Source organism: Grammomys surdaster, unplaced genomic scaffold, assembly GCF_004785775.1.
Source record: "Grammomys surdaster isolate TR1022 unplaced genomic scaffold, NIH_TR_1.0 128, whole genome shotgun sequence".
Classification (NCBI taxonomy): Eukaryota; Metazoa; Chordata; class Mammalia; order Rodentia; family Muridae; genus Grammomys; species Grammomys surdaster.
In genome coordinates this window covers 7,159,449-7,173,438 of record NW_021604586.1, presented here as the reverse complement: position 1 = coordinate 7,173,438, position 13,990 = coordinate 7,159,449, and the positions used below count along the sequence as shown (strand labels likewise).

Sequence of the window (13,990 nt, the reverse complement as noted above, 5' to 3'; positions counted from 1 at the left end):
TGACACTCAAGTCAGTTTTAAAGCCCCGCTTCACAGAAGCACGGTTACTGGGGTAACGTAAGTCCTAGTCCTGAGAGCACCTGTTGGGTTGGGATGAGATCAGAGTGTACTTGGGGCAAACCCTGGGGGAGACCACACTGTGCTGCTCAGCTGACCGTGGCTCTAAGATGAGGCCGATTCGTATGCAGGTGGTCCTCCTCTTTGTGTGTGTGTCAGAATCATTTTTTTGTATATGTACTGAAACTCAGTATGTATATAACTGAAACTCAGAATTCAAAATTAACTTTGCCTGTGAATTTCTTATAGACAATCAGAAAACATTTCAGCCAATACTCTATTGTTTTACTAGTCTTTATACAAATTATTTTGTTTGTTGTTTGTTCTGTTTTTTTGAGACAGGATTGTGTGTGTGTGTGTGTGTGTGTGTGTGTAGCGCTGGCTGTCCTGGCTGGAACTTGTTGTATAGACCAGGCTGCCCTGGAATTCATGGAGATCTGCCTGCCTCTGCCTGCCTAGTGCTGGGATCAAAGGTAGTCCTCTATAACCCATCCAGCTGACTGCTCTCCCTTTAAAGACAGCCTCATGTATTCAAGGATAGCCCCTGGCTTGCTTTACTGTAAGGATAACATTGAGTTTCTGATTCTCCTACCTGATCATCCGGCTGCCTCTCAACTGGTGAGTTTACAGCCTCTGCTCTCACTGAGGTATGTAATGTCCTAAGTGGACCAGGCTTTCTACGTGCCAGGCACGCACTCTCACATCTAACCCACAGACCCAGCCTCCACAGGAACCTTATGAGCCAGTCGTCCTCCCATTTCTGCTGCCCACCGTGTCGCTTGTGAAGACACCATCTTCAGGGCTTGCCTTGTGTCTTCTGAGGCATTTGCTTATTCTGTGCACAGCTTTCTTGGGTTGCTTTGGGCTGAATTCCCAGCAGTGATGCTTCCCACTAAGTTCCCTCAGCCTCACCTACCAGCTGGCCTGCTTTTCTGAAAAGATTCCAGTTGAACTGCAACAGAAATTGCCATGCCTCTCCCAGCATCCATTTGGATTTCCGTGGCCTGGTGCTGAGCCTGTGCCTCCACCTAGAAGCCCAACTCCCTTGATTCGGGCAGTGTCCGGGAGGTGCCTGCCTTGAATCCCGTCACCCTCATGCATCTTACCGTGGGGCTTCATGATCTGACCAGACGTGGCCTTGTCCTTTCGGACCAGCTTGTCACATTGTGGTAGCTGAAGGAAAAAACAAGCCGTTGTCTTTGGGTTTGTCTGTCGGCATTTCTAAACTATGGTTCCTCCGTAGAGCATGGATGGATAGCAATTTTTCCACTGAAAATCCCGTAGAATAATAAGAGGTAGCCAAAACCAAAAAATGGCAACTACTATTAGCTATGTAGAGAGTAAAGAAAAAAAAATCACAATAACCAGACCTAGTAGGTGTGCCATGCCTGTAACCCACACCCCATAGGCAGAAGCCAAAGGGTCAAGTTCTAGGCTAGCTGAGCTACACAGAAAAACTTTTAATGAGGAAAGAAAGAAAAAAAAAAACTAACCGGCATAAAAGAAGTTAAAAGCCACAATCAAGAATTACAAGTTGAGCCGGGTGGTGGTGGTGCACGCCTTTAATCCCAGCACTTGGGAGGCAGAGGCAGGCGGATTTCTGAGTTCGAGGCCAGCCTGGTCTACAGAGTGAGTTCCAGGACAGCTAGGGCTACACAGAGGAACCCTGTCTCGAAAAACCAAAAAAAAAAAAAAAAAAAAAAAAGAATTGCAAGTTGAAGCTGGGAGTGCGGTTCAGCGGGTAGCGCTCCTGCCTATCACACAGGAAGGCCCAGGTTAGACCTCCAGCACATCATACAACCAAATGTGGTGGACTAACCTGGCTACATAAGCTCCTGTCTCAAAACAAAAAAAAAAAGAAAAAGAAAAAAAGAAAGAAAAAAGGAAAGTTAAAGCAGTAACAACCACACACGCATTGGGTCAGCTTCCAGTCCTAGGTAAGTATGAATGGCCTCAACCTTGCAAATCTGCTCTGCTAAAACTAAGGTCTATGGAGGATGTGCAGAGCACACATTGTGTGCCCAGGTATAGCAAGAAAAGTAAGTAGCAATGGCAGGTATCTCTCTGAGTTCTAGGCCAGCCTGGTCTACAAATATAATTGTAGGACAGCCAGGACGACACACACAGACACACATAGGGGGTTGAGGGGGATCAAACACACAACACACACACATACAAAGGGTGGGGTGGGGGAAGAACATCAGTATCATTAGTGCAAGGTTCAACCCAATCCAGAATAGCCCTCTAAATTACAAGTGGAAACAAAAACATCTTTGCAGGTGAACATTAGCTTTGCCATTAGTGTAACATAGTTTTCTGCAATGCTAGAAACTAAACCTGGGGCCTTAGACATACTAGGCAATGGTTCTACCTTTGAGCCACACCCCTGCCCCCAAGGCCTCTTCATTCTTCTGTTAACCCCCTCATTATGCTGCGGCAGGGTTCCGGGCTTGTCTTGAAACAAGGCAGGCATGGAATCTTTATGATTTGTCAGAAGTTAAACTATGTCACTGTGAGTTGAAGCAACCTCAAAAGCCAACCAAGGTTCCCCTTTGGATTGGTGAAGAAAAGACCTCTGTTTAGTGATAGCCAGCAGGGTGCCTGTGGATCACTGCCTACTCAGTTACACTGTTTGAAGTCCTTCGATTCTGGGAAATCCTACAAGAAGACAAGATACCTTCCCTATGCCAGGTTCTATTTTTATCAAACTTGGCCTAGGTTTGGTGATCTGGAGAGGATGAGGGGTACAAGCTGTCCAGGAATGGATTGAGCAAAAGATACTGCTTATGTGAGGCTTAGGTTTTAGGATTAAGGAGAAGGTGCCTTAGGTCCTGAGTGAATTGCAAAAGACCACAGCGGGTCGAGGGACAGTTCCCCTCAAGTCCCCCAGACTAATTCTTGGTTGAATACATGATCCAGGTCAGTTTTGAAGGCCTGTAGGTCACACACTTAAGGAGCACCTTGTCCTAGGGGATGAATACATTCGTCCTACCTCGAATACTCCCTAACCTATTTTCTCAGGGACTAAGAAATGAAGTACCAGAGACCAGGAAACAAAGCCTGCAGGAGCGCTAAGGACCTCCTGTTCTGTTATTTATGTGTGTAAGTGTTTTGTCTGCGTGTGTATACATCAAATGTGTGCCAAATGCAGGGGCCAGAAGTGGATGTTGGGAACTGGAGTTAGAGATGGTTGCGAGCTGCCACGCAGGTGCTCACACCCACTGTGCAATCCACCATCTCTCCGTTTTAAATTGTACTTAAATACATGTGTTTGACCTCCTTTGGTCCGTGATCTGCCCGCCTAGACACCTAGCCGGTATTTGGCTATTCTGTGGGTTGGTTTAAGGAGACAAAGTCCAGCTTAGTTCAGACCCGCTCCGCGAGGCCCATCTTGGTGACCTGTTTTATCCACCCACTGTGTACTCCCACTCAGACTAGTTGAAAGACTGGAGCCGGTGAATCTGAGAGGACCTCAAAAGGTGAGCTGCAAGGGAGGGCTACGCCCAGCTTCGCCCAGGCCACGCCCATACCGCCACCCTCCTACTTAGCCAAAAGGGCGGCACCCGACTCCAGCCTCGCCCCCCAACGTCATGACCAAGGCCAAGGGGCGGGCTCTACTCTCCGCGGAAGAGCGAGGATAGACCCAGGCCCAAGCGGAGCTCTCTGGGGTAGCTGGCGACTATCAGGTAGCACCGCCGCCCACGGGGATGGTCTGTGGGAGAGGGGCTCCGGTTGCAAGAGGTTCAGCTGGTGGGAGCGCTCCTGTTGATACGAGGACGCTCAACTAGCGGGGCTGAAGGTCTCCTGGGGAGGGGAGGCTATAGATACTGTGGTCACTGAGCTGCCAGCGTCCACGTCTCCGGGCTGAAGGGGACCATAGATTCCGAGACTTGCTAAGCTGTCAAGGTCCCTATTTCCAGGTTGGAGGGAGCCCTGGGGTTGCTGGGTGCGGGGTTGGTCGACAGTCGCACAGCTGAGATGACATGGTCTCTAGTTTGACACCTAGTCCCGCGCTCGATCAGGATGGGCAGTAGCTCGCTGTCAGAGGACTATCGCCTGTGCCTGGAGCGCGAGCTGCGGCATGGCCGCGCGGGGGTATGCGGCGACCCCTCGCTGCGCGCGGTGCTCTGGCAGATTCTGGTGGAGGACTTCGACCTGCACGGGGCGCTACAGGACGATGCGCTGGCGCTGTTCACTGACGGCCTGTGGGGCCGAGCTGACCTGGCACCAGCCCTCCGCGATCTGGCCCGCGCCTTCGAGCTCCTAGAGCTGGCCGCTGTGCACCTGTACCTGCTGCCCTGGAGGAAGGAGTTCACCACTATCAAGGTATGGTGTTACTGATGTGCCTTCACTCCCTTCCTTGTCCAGGCTGTTGGGGGCTTCAGGCCCTCTCCAGGGGAGGGTTCTGCGCTGAGGGGTCGTGGGCGGGTTGGGATGCATGCCTACGAGAGTCATTCACTTAGAACTTATATGGCTGTCCTCAAAGTAGTCTCACTGCCCTAGTTGCCATGGAAATTCTAGGGTAGACGTGGGTGGGTGAGGGAGGTACTTGATGTCCTATGGTCATCCTAACTCCTCTAGGATGTGGACTGGTGCCATCTGTAAAAGGAGACTGCTAAGACTGGGAAGAGAACTGCAGATCAGGAACAGCAGGGATCTTGTTCCTGCTTGGGTCCAGGTTAGGTGGCCAGGTCCAGGGCTGGCCTAGTCCTTAGGTCAGATGGCAGACCACCTAGAGGGAGCAGGGCCGCTCTGAGCTAATTTTGAGTGGGAAGGCAATGACGTCAGAAAGCACGTGGGCGAGGTAAACCTCCACTGGTTGTCATGGCAGCGTCTCCCCCTCCACACCCCACCAGCCTGCTGCTCCACGGGGGATACCTGAGATCCCAGGACTTTCATTCATTCTGACAAGCTAGAGGCCCACCCATCAGCCTCAGAGGACAAAGGCAGCCAGGCCAGGCCTGGCCTTGACTTTGAATACTTCAGGAATAGTGCTGGGGTGGGGCTGGCAAGGACAGAGCCTCCTAGCTGTGTGGTTTTAGGGGAAAGCCCCTTTTCTCAAGGTGCAAAGCCCTAAGGGGAGTATTCTCGCCAGTGCTCCTTGTGCGGAGATGTCCTCTTCCTAAGGGTGCTAATCAGAGGAGTGCTCCAAGGATGCCCAGAGCTGTTGATGGTCACATTTAGAAAGACCCACGCTAAAAGCCTGATGCTTTGTTTGGTTCCATGGGTAGCTTTGATCTAGAAAGCTCATTAGACTTTCTGGAATACTACAGAGTCCTGGGAGGAAACAAGATCAAAGAGCAGGACAGAATGTAAGCGGCTGCCTGGCAGTGAGGTACAGTGGAATATTCCTGTAGGCTGAGGCAGGAGGATGGAGAGTTTAGGGTCAAGCTGGGCTATACAATGAGGACCTTTTCTCAAAAAAAAAAAAAAAGACCTAAAGGGCTAGGGTTCAGGGACGCCATGCTTACTTAGCTTGTCCCTTGGAGGAAGCAATGTCTGACAGCCACACTCACTCCAGACAGATGAAAACTGTGTCAGGGGCGAACAAGCTTCACAGGTGCATCAAGGCAGGACTGTCCTCACATAGGCTGCACCCAGGAACCTTGGGAAGAGCACACCTGACCAGGCCCTTCCTTACAGACCTTCTCAGGGGGCTATGTGCACGTGCTGAAGGGCGTGCTCTCCGAGGAGCTCCTGACGAGAAGCTTCCAGAAGATGGGCTACGTGCGCAGGGACAACCACCGCCTTATGGTGACCACCCCACCCCCCGCCTGCCAGCTGGTCCAGGTGGCCCTAGGCTGCTTTGCCCTTCGGTTGGAGTGTGAGATCCTAGGAGAGGTGTTGACTCAGCTGGGTACGAGCGTGCTACCAGCTGAGGAGCTGCTCCGAGCTCGGAGGGCTAGTGGGGATGTAGCCTCCTGTGTAGCCTGGCTGCAGCAGCGGCTGGCCCAAGATGAGGAGCCACCACCCCTACCCCCTCGGGGCACACCTGCCGCTTATGGGGCCCCGGTGGACCTGTATCAGGACCTGCAGGAGGACGAGAGCTCAGAGGCCAGTCTGTATGGTGAGCCTTCCCCGGGGCTGGACTCACCTCCTGGGGGATTGGCTTATAGACCACCACTCTGGGAGCAGAGTGCCAAACTGTGGGGTTCTGGGGGCCAGCCCTGGGAATCCCCGGCTGATGACATGCACCGGGCCAGTAGCCCACCGTACGGGGCTCTGGAAGAGGAGCTGGAGCCAGAACCCTCTGCTTTCTCCTTCCTCTCTCTGCGCCGTGAGCTGAGTCGCTCAGGGGACTTGGCTCCCCCTGAGTCCCCTTCAAGCCCCGGGCAAGCCAGCCCCCGACACAGGCAGGCAGAAGGAGCAGCATCCTCGGCCTATGGGCCTGCGGTTGAGCCCCTGAGCTACCAGGCCCACAGCTGCTTGAGCCCTGGCAACCTACCCACTCTCTGCTGTGACACTTGCCGCCAGCTACACGCTACCCACTGCACTGCCCTATCTGCCTGTCGCCCAACTCATTCACTGCGCATACTTCTTGGTGACAACCAGAGACGCCTGTGGCTGCAACGAGCACAGGTGGATACCCTGCTCTATGACAGTCCTGGGGCCCGTCCCTAGGCCCAGATGGACCCCATGGGGGACAGTTTCCATGGTGCTTCTTTTGGAAAAGGGCCTAGGCCACTGGCTGCCCTGGCCCTCCTATTCCCCAGGGGAGTCCAGGACCTGCAGTTCAAAGAGAGTAGAGCCTTCATGGAACGCTCGCCTGGTGCCGTATCAGGCCTCCTCACTGACATGCCCATCTCAGCCCTGGTGCAGCAGGCCGAGCTCAGTCAACAAGATCCTTCCCTCTCATCCCTAGCCTCAGGCCCAGATGTGCTGAGTAGAGAAGTCCAGGTTACCCGTGTTACAGTACCCAAACTCAGAAAGACCACACCCTATGAACTGCCTGAAGCTCCCACCTGATCCCTGGAATCTGTGACTGAGGCTATGGCCCTCTCTCCATGTGCTGAGAAACCCTCACCCAGGAGCCTGCTCAAGAGCTTTCAGGTGACACAGTAAGATCCTGGAGTCAGCACTGGGCCATGTGGGAGGGTCTGAAGGAGCAGAGCTCACTTAGCTGTGAGCACCCCAGCTCACCTGTGCTGTCAGCAAGGAGGCATGGAGCTGCAAAAGCAGTGGGAGGCACACTCCCAGGCAGTGGGGGAGCTGTCACCCCTTCTCAGCAGGAATGATTCTCAGCAATCAGCTGCCTACCAGCCAAAGAGGAGAGCATGTACAAGCCACTTCACCGGCTATTGCCGAAAAGCAGCTCACCGCCCCATGCAGCTCACTCCAGGCAGTTAACCAGGAACAAGTTATACCCTCCTCTCCCATCGGGGTAACCCAGGACCCCTCATTAGGGGCCCTAACCCACTAATCCTCAGGCTAGGGATAGTGAAGGGCTGGGTTTTCATCAACCACTCGGAGGCCCAGGCACAGTGATGACCACTCGCCAACACTTTCTCTAGTGACACCCCTCAGCTGAGCCTGTTCCTGCTCCTCATGCAGGCCCTCAGAGGACGCTGTCCATGTTGCATGGATCGAAACTCCACAGTACATTAAAGGACTGCCAAACTCTGTACTAGAGAGGCTTTTTATCTCTCCACCCTGGAAAAGCAGTCCGTCAGTTCTCTCCCTGCTCACCAGTGCCAGCCACATCCACCAAGGGCTTTCATTCTCGGTCTTAAAGTATCCTACTCCAACTAACTCTTGCTCCCTCCTTCCCACCTGAAGCCCAATCAGCCCTGCCCAGGGTCACTAGAGCCCATCTGTCCCAGGCAAGCAAGAACAGTTGTGATCTCCTGGGCCTGCTCATTCCAGGCGAGTGCCCAGCTCCAGTTCCAACACACACTGAATGGGACCTTCAGGCCTCTCAGCACTAGCTCTGTCCCCCAGAAGTGGGGCTTCACTGACAGACAAGATAGGCCAGCACATGGTGCTACAACAGCCCATTCTATCCTGGGTATCCCACTCAGCAGCATCCCTGTCCACCATCCCCTCTGCATCTGGACACAGAGGAAGTACCAGGGAGGAGTCAGATGAAGAGGACGGCCAACTGGAGGGGCCAAAGGCCTGGAGGCCTCCCAGTCACTGGCTGATGATCCATGAGGATGTGGAAGGGTGGGTTGCACCCACTCTCAGGGCCGGCATCGTTTGCTCTGGCCCTCAGTGGCAGCTGAGGCAGCACGCTTATTGCGGTGGTGGGGGAAGGTAGGCATGAGCTCCGGTTCGCAGGCTGCAGGAGAAGGGCAGCGTCAGGGCTGGCCTGGAGAAGAGGCTCCCAGGGGGCATCCTCCAGCTCTCCATAGGACTCCTCACTGATGCTGGCTCTGACCCATCTGCTCCCTTCCTTCTCCCCTGTGGAGCCTGCCCTGGAAACCCAGCCAATATGGACAATGAGGGCTTCTCCTCAAGCCTGAGAACCTGAGGAGATCCGGAGAACTTACGCAGCGGCTTCTCCTTGAAGTAGGAACTCTCCAGGCAGTCTCCTGCTGTTGCCCTGGAGAATGACAGTGACCTCTGGCCTTAGAGAGGCCTACTTCACTCAAAACATAGCCAAGTTCAACAGCCCCATTCAATTTCCAGCAAATGGGAACTGGAGACCTAGACACTGTCAGGCAGCGCAGAATGGCTCTAAGACCTAAGGCCACTCAAACTGGACATCTGGCACCTATGGGTGTCTGTGTATGTCTGGGAAATGGACATCTATGGTCTGTGCTGTGAGAAACCATCTTTAAAAGGTTTGTTGAATTGAGATGGCTCAGTGCTAGACTGCTTGCCTAGCATGTACAAGGAAGGTCTTAGCTTCCATTCCCAACACCACAAAAGTAAATTAAAGATTTGGGTTTAAGGTGTCCTTCCATCTTTGCAGAAGCAAGGGCCCTATCCTCCTGAGGGAAAGGGCCCATAGCGCTGCCTAAAGGCGAGGTCTGTACCTTTTCTTAGGGTCATACATGAAGAGGAAATTGAGCAGACGAAGTCCAGCCTCTGAGAGCCACGGGAACTTGTGCTTGAGGTTGTTATAGGGCTGCTTCCTCAAGCTGTACTGGCCGGCCAGCGGCAGCTTGGAGAAACCCTGTAAGAGGCAGGGGCTGGAGTGACAGAGCCACCAGGCATGAATGGGGACTGAGGGCTGTCTGCAACACCCACCGGCCAGATATTCTCACTCGGTGTCCCCAACAGCTGGACAATCAGGTCGATCTGGTGGATCTCAGAAGTGCCAGGGAGAAGGGGCTTATGGGCCAGCAGCTCTGCCAGGATGCAGCCAACAGCCCTGTAGAAGCAGCCGGTCTCTGCTTAGCACCATAGCAACAACATGCCCATGAAGGAGTAGGAGTAAGGCTCTCCCCCCAAGTCTGCAGTGCCTCGTGAGAACCTGAGGCCTGAGCCAGTGAGCACCCCAGCCATGTTCTCACGTTCCCCATCCTTGGGTGCCAAGGTCAGGCTCATCACCACCACACCCATCTTGTTCTCCTGACCAGGGCTGACCTCCAGGGCCAGATGACTTGAGGCCCTAGGAGCAGAAACCACTCCTACCACATGTCAATGCTGGTAGTCTGGGTGGTAGTTCCAAGCAGCAGCTCTGGGGCTCGGTACCTGCAGACAAAGGCCCCATTTTACCTCATATCAGCTTTTCTCCTTCAGCCTGAGCTCCCTCAGAGTGCCCAGTGGTCCTTGGACTGCCCTCTACCCTAAGCCTGAGAGAGGCACCATGTCTATCTCGTAAGAACCAACAGATCCAAGCCCACACATGCCGTCATTGGCTTGCTTTCAGATGACAGTCAAAGAACACACGGCTGAGGCCACATAAGGATCCTGGTGAGGATGGGAGAGACACCAATGTCCTGCCTACCCTTGGGCACAGCCTCATTCTGCCTTCAAAACAACCACAGAAGGCTAGGCAGTAGTGGCGCACACCTTTAGTCCCAGCACTTGGGAGACAGAGGCTACAGAGTGAGCTCAGAGCAAGCTACACAGAAATTCTGTCTGGAAACCCCCATACTACTACTCCTCTCCCAACTTTATCCCCTCCTCCCCCCAAAAAAGCTTGCAGAAAGCTACCGTCCCTTCCTGAGGCAGAGCCAGGCTGCTTATGGCTCTTTTAGTGTGCATGTACGATGGCATGTCTTTCAAGACAGGCTTCTCATGCAGCCCTCTGGCTGTCCTGGTCTCAACTCAGAGATCTGCCTACCTCTGCCTCCCGGGTGCTGGGATTAAAGGCAGCACCGCTGCACAGGATGACGGTTCATCTGAACAGAGCAGAGGTCTTGAGGTCACTGAGCCTAGCTCTGTCCCAAGCAGTTGGCCTAGACCCAGGCAGCAGCAGCATGTGCATGCCCACACAGCTCCGAGACTCTCAAGGCCCCTCTTAAGTATCTGCCTCAGCGTAAAGGATGCCATGGAAGACAGAAATCCCCACGGGCCGCCACGACTCTAAGGAACTCACCAGAGGGTAACAACCTTGGGAGTCATTGGCTTTACTGGAACTCCATAGGCCCGAGCCAGGCCGAAGTCGGCTGCAGCAGAGGGCAAGAGAAGAGATTATCATATCACTCAGTGAGGACAAACGAGCAGCTCTCTGGAAAGGGAACTGGACTAAGGTGGCCTGGGGCTAGGAAGACAGACAGGTCACCTCTGGTTCCGAGTCACACTGACATCCCCACTGTCACAGACGCAGGGTCAGCACCCGGCACCCACCTGTCTTTACGCAGCCCTTGTCTGTCATGAGCAAGTTGGACACCTTCAGGTCCCTGGGTCACAAAGAAAACAACGGTGAGTTCCCAAAGGACAACCAGGCTGTCACCACAGCCTGACACACTTTCCTGGCATTTAACTGGGGCTTTCTAAAATCAAGAAGGTGCACAGAGGCCAGGTCGCCTTCACCCATGTCTTGCTCCAGCAGCCCCAGCACAAAGGTCAAACAAGTGGGCCCCACGCCTCACAGGCGTCTCTAGAGACAGCAGCTCCTGGCCTAAGACTCTAGGTAGGCGCTCTCTACTGAAGGCTTCTGGCTGCTGCCTTCCCATCCACCCACCTTCTCCTTCTCAGAGAAGTGAAGGCTGATTAGACTTGTTTGATCTAAGAGCCTTGCCTGGGAACAGTTAGAGATTTCTACTGGTGTCTGCTCCTCTCTTGACTATATTTGGAATGAGACACTGTGGGACACCACGGCTGTTCCTGACCCATTCCCTTCCACCCCTCAGACATCCCCACACACCTTCCTCCTGGCTGCCCCGCCCACCTGTGGATGATGAAATTTCTGTGCAGGTACTGAAGGCCACGGAGCACCTGTAGCATGATACATTTGACCTATGAGGAGGCACAGGTTGGAGAGCTTTGATACACTGCCCGGAGGTCACCAGCAGCCTCCAGAGTGTGGCTGTTGCTATGTCCTGCACAACTAAGACCGTACCGCAGCAGACTTATTTACTGTATGTACATGAACATGTATGTGGTGCATGTTTGCCTGCACAGTGTCTGTGTGGGTATGCGTGCATTAGTCTATAGATAAAGAAGTTGACATCAAGTGTCTTCGTCATCTGCTTTCTGTGTTATACATGGTGGTAGCATCTTTCATTTGATCCCAGGGCTGACCAAATTTAGTTGCTCTACCTAGCCAGCCGGCCTAGAACTTATCCTGGGATTCCAGGCAGGCTACCATACCCTCCTAACATGTGTATGGGTGTCAGGATCCAAACTCCCCTCCCACACTTGCATGCACACATGCACTCTCCCTCTGAGCCATTTCTCCAGTCCCCTTCTCCTTTCCAGTGGCCTGTCACATGGACTGAGAAGACCTGGGGCCGACAGGATCCATTTCTGGCTGTCACATTCAACACAGCTCTCCACCAACCAGGGAGCACCTATGGAGCACCTTCCCCTCACACCTGGGCCTCTGAGAAGGGTGTTGGCATATTTTCCAGTAGGCTGGCCAGATCTTGTTCACAGTAACCCATGACCAGGAAGATGCTAGACAGAAAAAAGAGAGAACATGTGACATCTTCTGTTTTCTCCCTAGTATGTAATGAGGTCTGTGCCCGTGGTGGGAAGGTTAGCCCTGGGACAAGGACCCTTTTGTGTGGGAGAGTGGTGGGAAGGTTAGCCCTGGGACAAGGACCCTTTTGTGTGGGAGACTCAGGAAACCACACACCTCTCCAGGTGGTTGCCCACAACCACTTCCTTCAGCTCCACAATGTTCGGATGGCGGAGCCGCAGGAGCAGCGTGATCTCACGCAGGCTGCTGATGGGAATGCCTGTAACCACAAGTGCTCAGTGAGCTCCACCCGGACACCATACATCCTGCCCTCCCTTCAGGGACAATTACGGTGACACCAACACCACTCTTGCATTCATTATGGATACAAGGCCAGTGGGCGAGGCTACTGGCGGATGTGGAGGGTGACAGTGACCTCCCCAGAGGACAGGGGCAAAAGGGTTTGGAGAGAATATACAATTTTACAGCTGGCGAAGGTGAGGGAGGTCTGGAAGGGCCCAGAGAGCTCAGGTTCCGGCTGCGGTGACAGGCTAGGCCAGCCCCTAACTACCATGCACATGGCCTCCGCAGAGCTCAGTCCTGAGAAACCTCAGGTGACTTGTGCGTTTATCCTCCTCCCTGCTTGGATGGCCCAGGCAGGCAGGGCGGTCCTGCATCCTGATCCCAGCTCACCATCTTTCTCTTTGTCCATCCGCACCTTCTTCAGGGCAACAATCTCATCTGTCTGGGTATCCCGGGCCCGATCTGAAACAGGAGCACAACCTCAAACTGTCACAGCCCCACCTGGCCATGTGGGAGCCTCTTTTGAGAGTTTACTGAAATGTTTTTTCTTCTCTGACGACGTAATGTCCAACAAAACTCGGTCCTTCCTCCATCCCCAGGATGTGAGCTTGGGAGTTCCCATTTGAGCTGGGTTGGGAGTTTCCAGTTTTGCTCTTGAGCTGAAACCTGGCCATCAGCAACTCATGTGGAGAGAAGCTCTCCCACGCAGCCTATTGCTCTGAGTTCACCTGTGCAATATTCCAATACCAGTGAAGGTAGTCTATCTAGAGGGGAAAGATTTATTTCATAATGGCTTACAAAGCATTTTGTTGGCTTGTGCAACTTCCAAATACTTGGCCAAAGCCTCACAGCTATGGAGCTGCAGAGAGCTCTTGGAAGTACTCTATTTTACTGGTCGGTTATCTCCACAGCTACACATCTGCATTGCTGACATCAGCGACCTGATGCTTATGCTTAAGTATCACACCGGGGGTTAATGTTTCGGAGCAAGCTCTGGCCAGGTTTGGGGTTCGGAGCACAAGCCTTCCAGGCCCGACAGAGCTTCGTCTTGACCACTCACACACAATGCCATAGGTACCCTCGCCGATCCGGTTCAGCTTCTCAAACTCCTTAACGCTTCGGCATCTTCCCAGCTGAAAGAGAGACGCAGCCCGTGTGGGGATCTGGAAGCTAACAGCACCAGTGATAAGTCTCACCCTTACCTAGCACTGAGAAATCTGCTTGCATCTTGCTTACTAAACAGAAGGGCAACCACGTATCTTCTGATGAGCAAAGGGGACGGATACCACTGGAATCACTTTGAAATACTGAAACATGGCCGGGCAGTGGTGGCGCACGCCTTTAATCCCAGCACTCGGGAGGCAGAGGCAGGCGGATTTCTGAGTTCGAGGCCAGCCTGGTCTACAGAGTGAGTTCCAGGACAGCCAGGGCTATACAGAGAAACCCTGTCTCAAAAAAAACAGAAAAAAAAAAAATACTGAAGCATATTGAAGATGGCCTAAGCACTCCCTCCAACCCCGAGTTCCAGATGTCTGCTGCTGTCTAGTAACAAATGGCGGCAAGCCAAGGACACGAACACCTCTGTGCAGGAGAATCCAGCCTCCAACACAGAGT

At 53.4% G+C, this 13,990-nt stretch overlaps 2 protein-coding genes across 3 annotated transcripts; one reads left to right on the top strand and one right to left on the bottom strand.

The window, feature by feature from the left end:
• Positions 1-3,693: 3,693 nt before the first annotated feature.
• On the top strand, positions 3,694-7,684 carry Spata2l (spermatogenesis associated 2 like). The gene is made up of 2 exons (XM_028752678.1): positions 3,694-4,383; positions 5,701-7,684. Exons 1-2 carry the CDS (start codon positions 4,081-4,083, stop codon positions 6,676-6,678), a joined length of 1,281 nt encoding a protein of 426 aa, XP_028608511.1. The 5' UTR covers positions 3,694-4,080; the 3' UTR covers positions 6,679-7,684.
• Positions 7,676-13,753, bottom strand: Cdk10 (cyclin dependent kinase 10). Of its 2 annotated transcripts, XM_028752687.1 has the most exons (12): positions 13,437-13,753; positions 12,767-12,838; positions 12,251-12,353; positions 11,988-12,069; positions 11,342-11,409; positions 10,798-10,850; positions 10,547-10,616; positions 9,637-9,696; positions 9,250-9,373; positions 9,036-9,175; positions 8,547-8,599; positions 7,676-8,335 (listed from the first exon to the last, which is right to left on the bottom strand). In XM_028752687.1, the coding sequence occupies exons 2-12, from the start codon at positions 12,783-12,785 to the stop codon at positions 8,238-8,240; spliced, it is 870 nt and encodes a 289-aa protein (XP_028608520.1). In that variant the 5' UTR covers positions 12,786-12,838; positions 13,437-13,753; the 3' UTR covers positions 7,676-8,237. The 2 variants fall into 2 exon arrangements, with proteins under 2 accessions (XP_028608520.1, XP_028608524.1); XM_028752691.1 differs by having other exon boundaries at positions 12,767-13,753.
• Between the last annotated feature and the right edge of the window lie 237 nt (positions 13,754-13,990).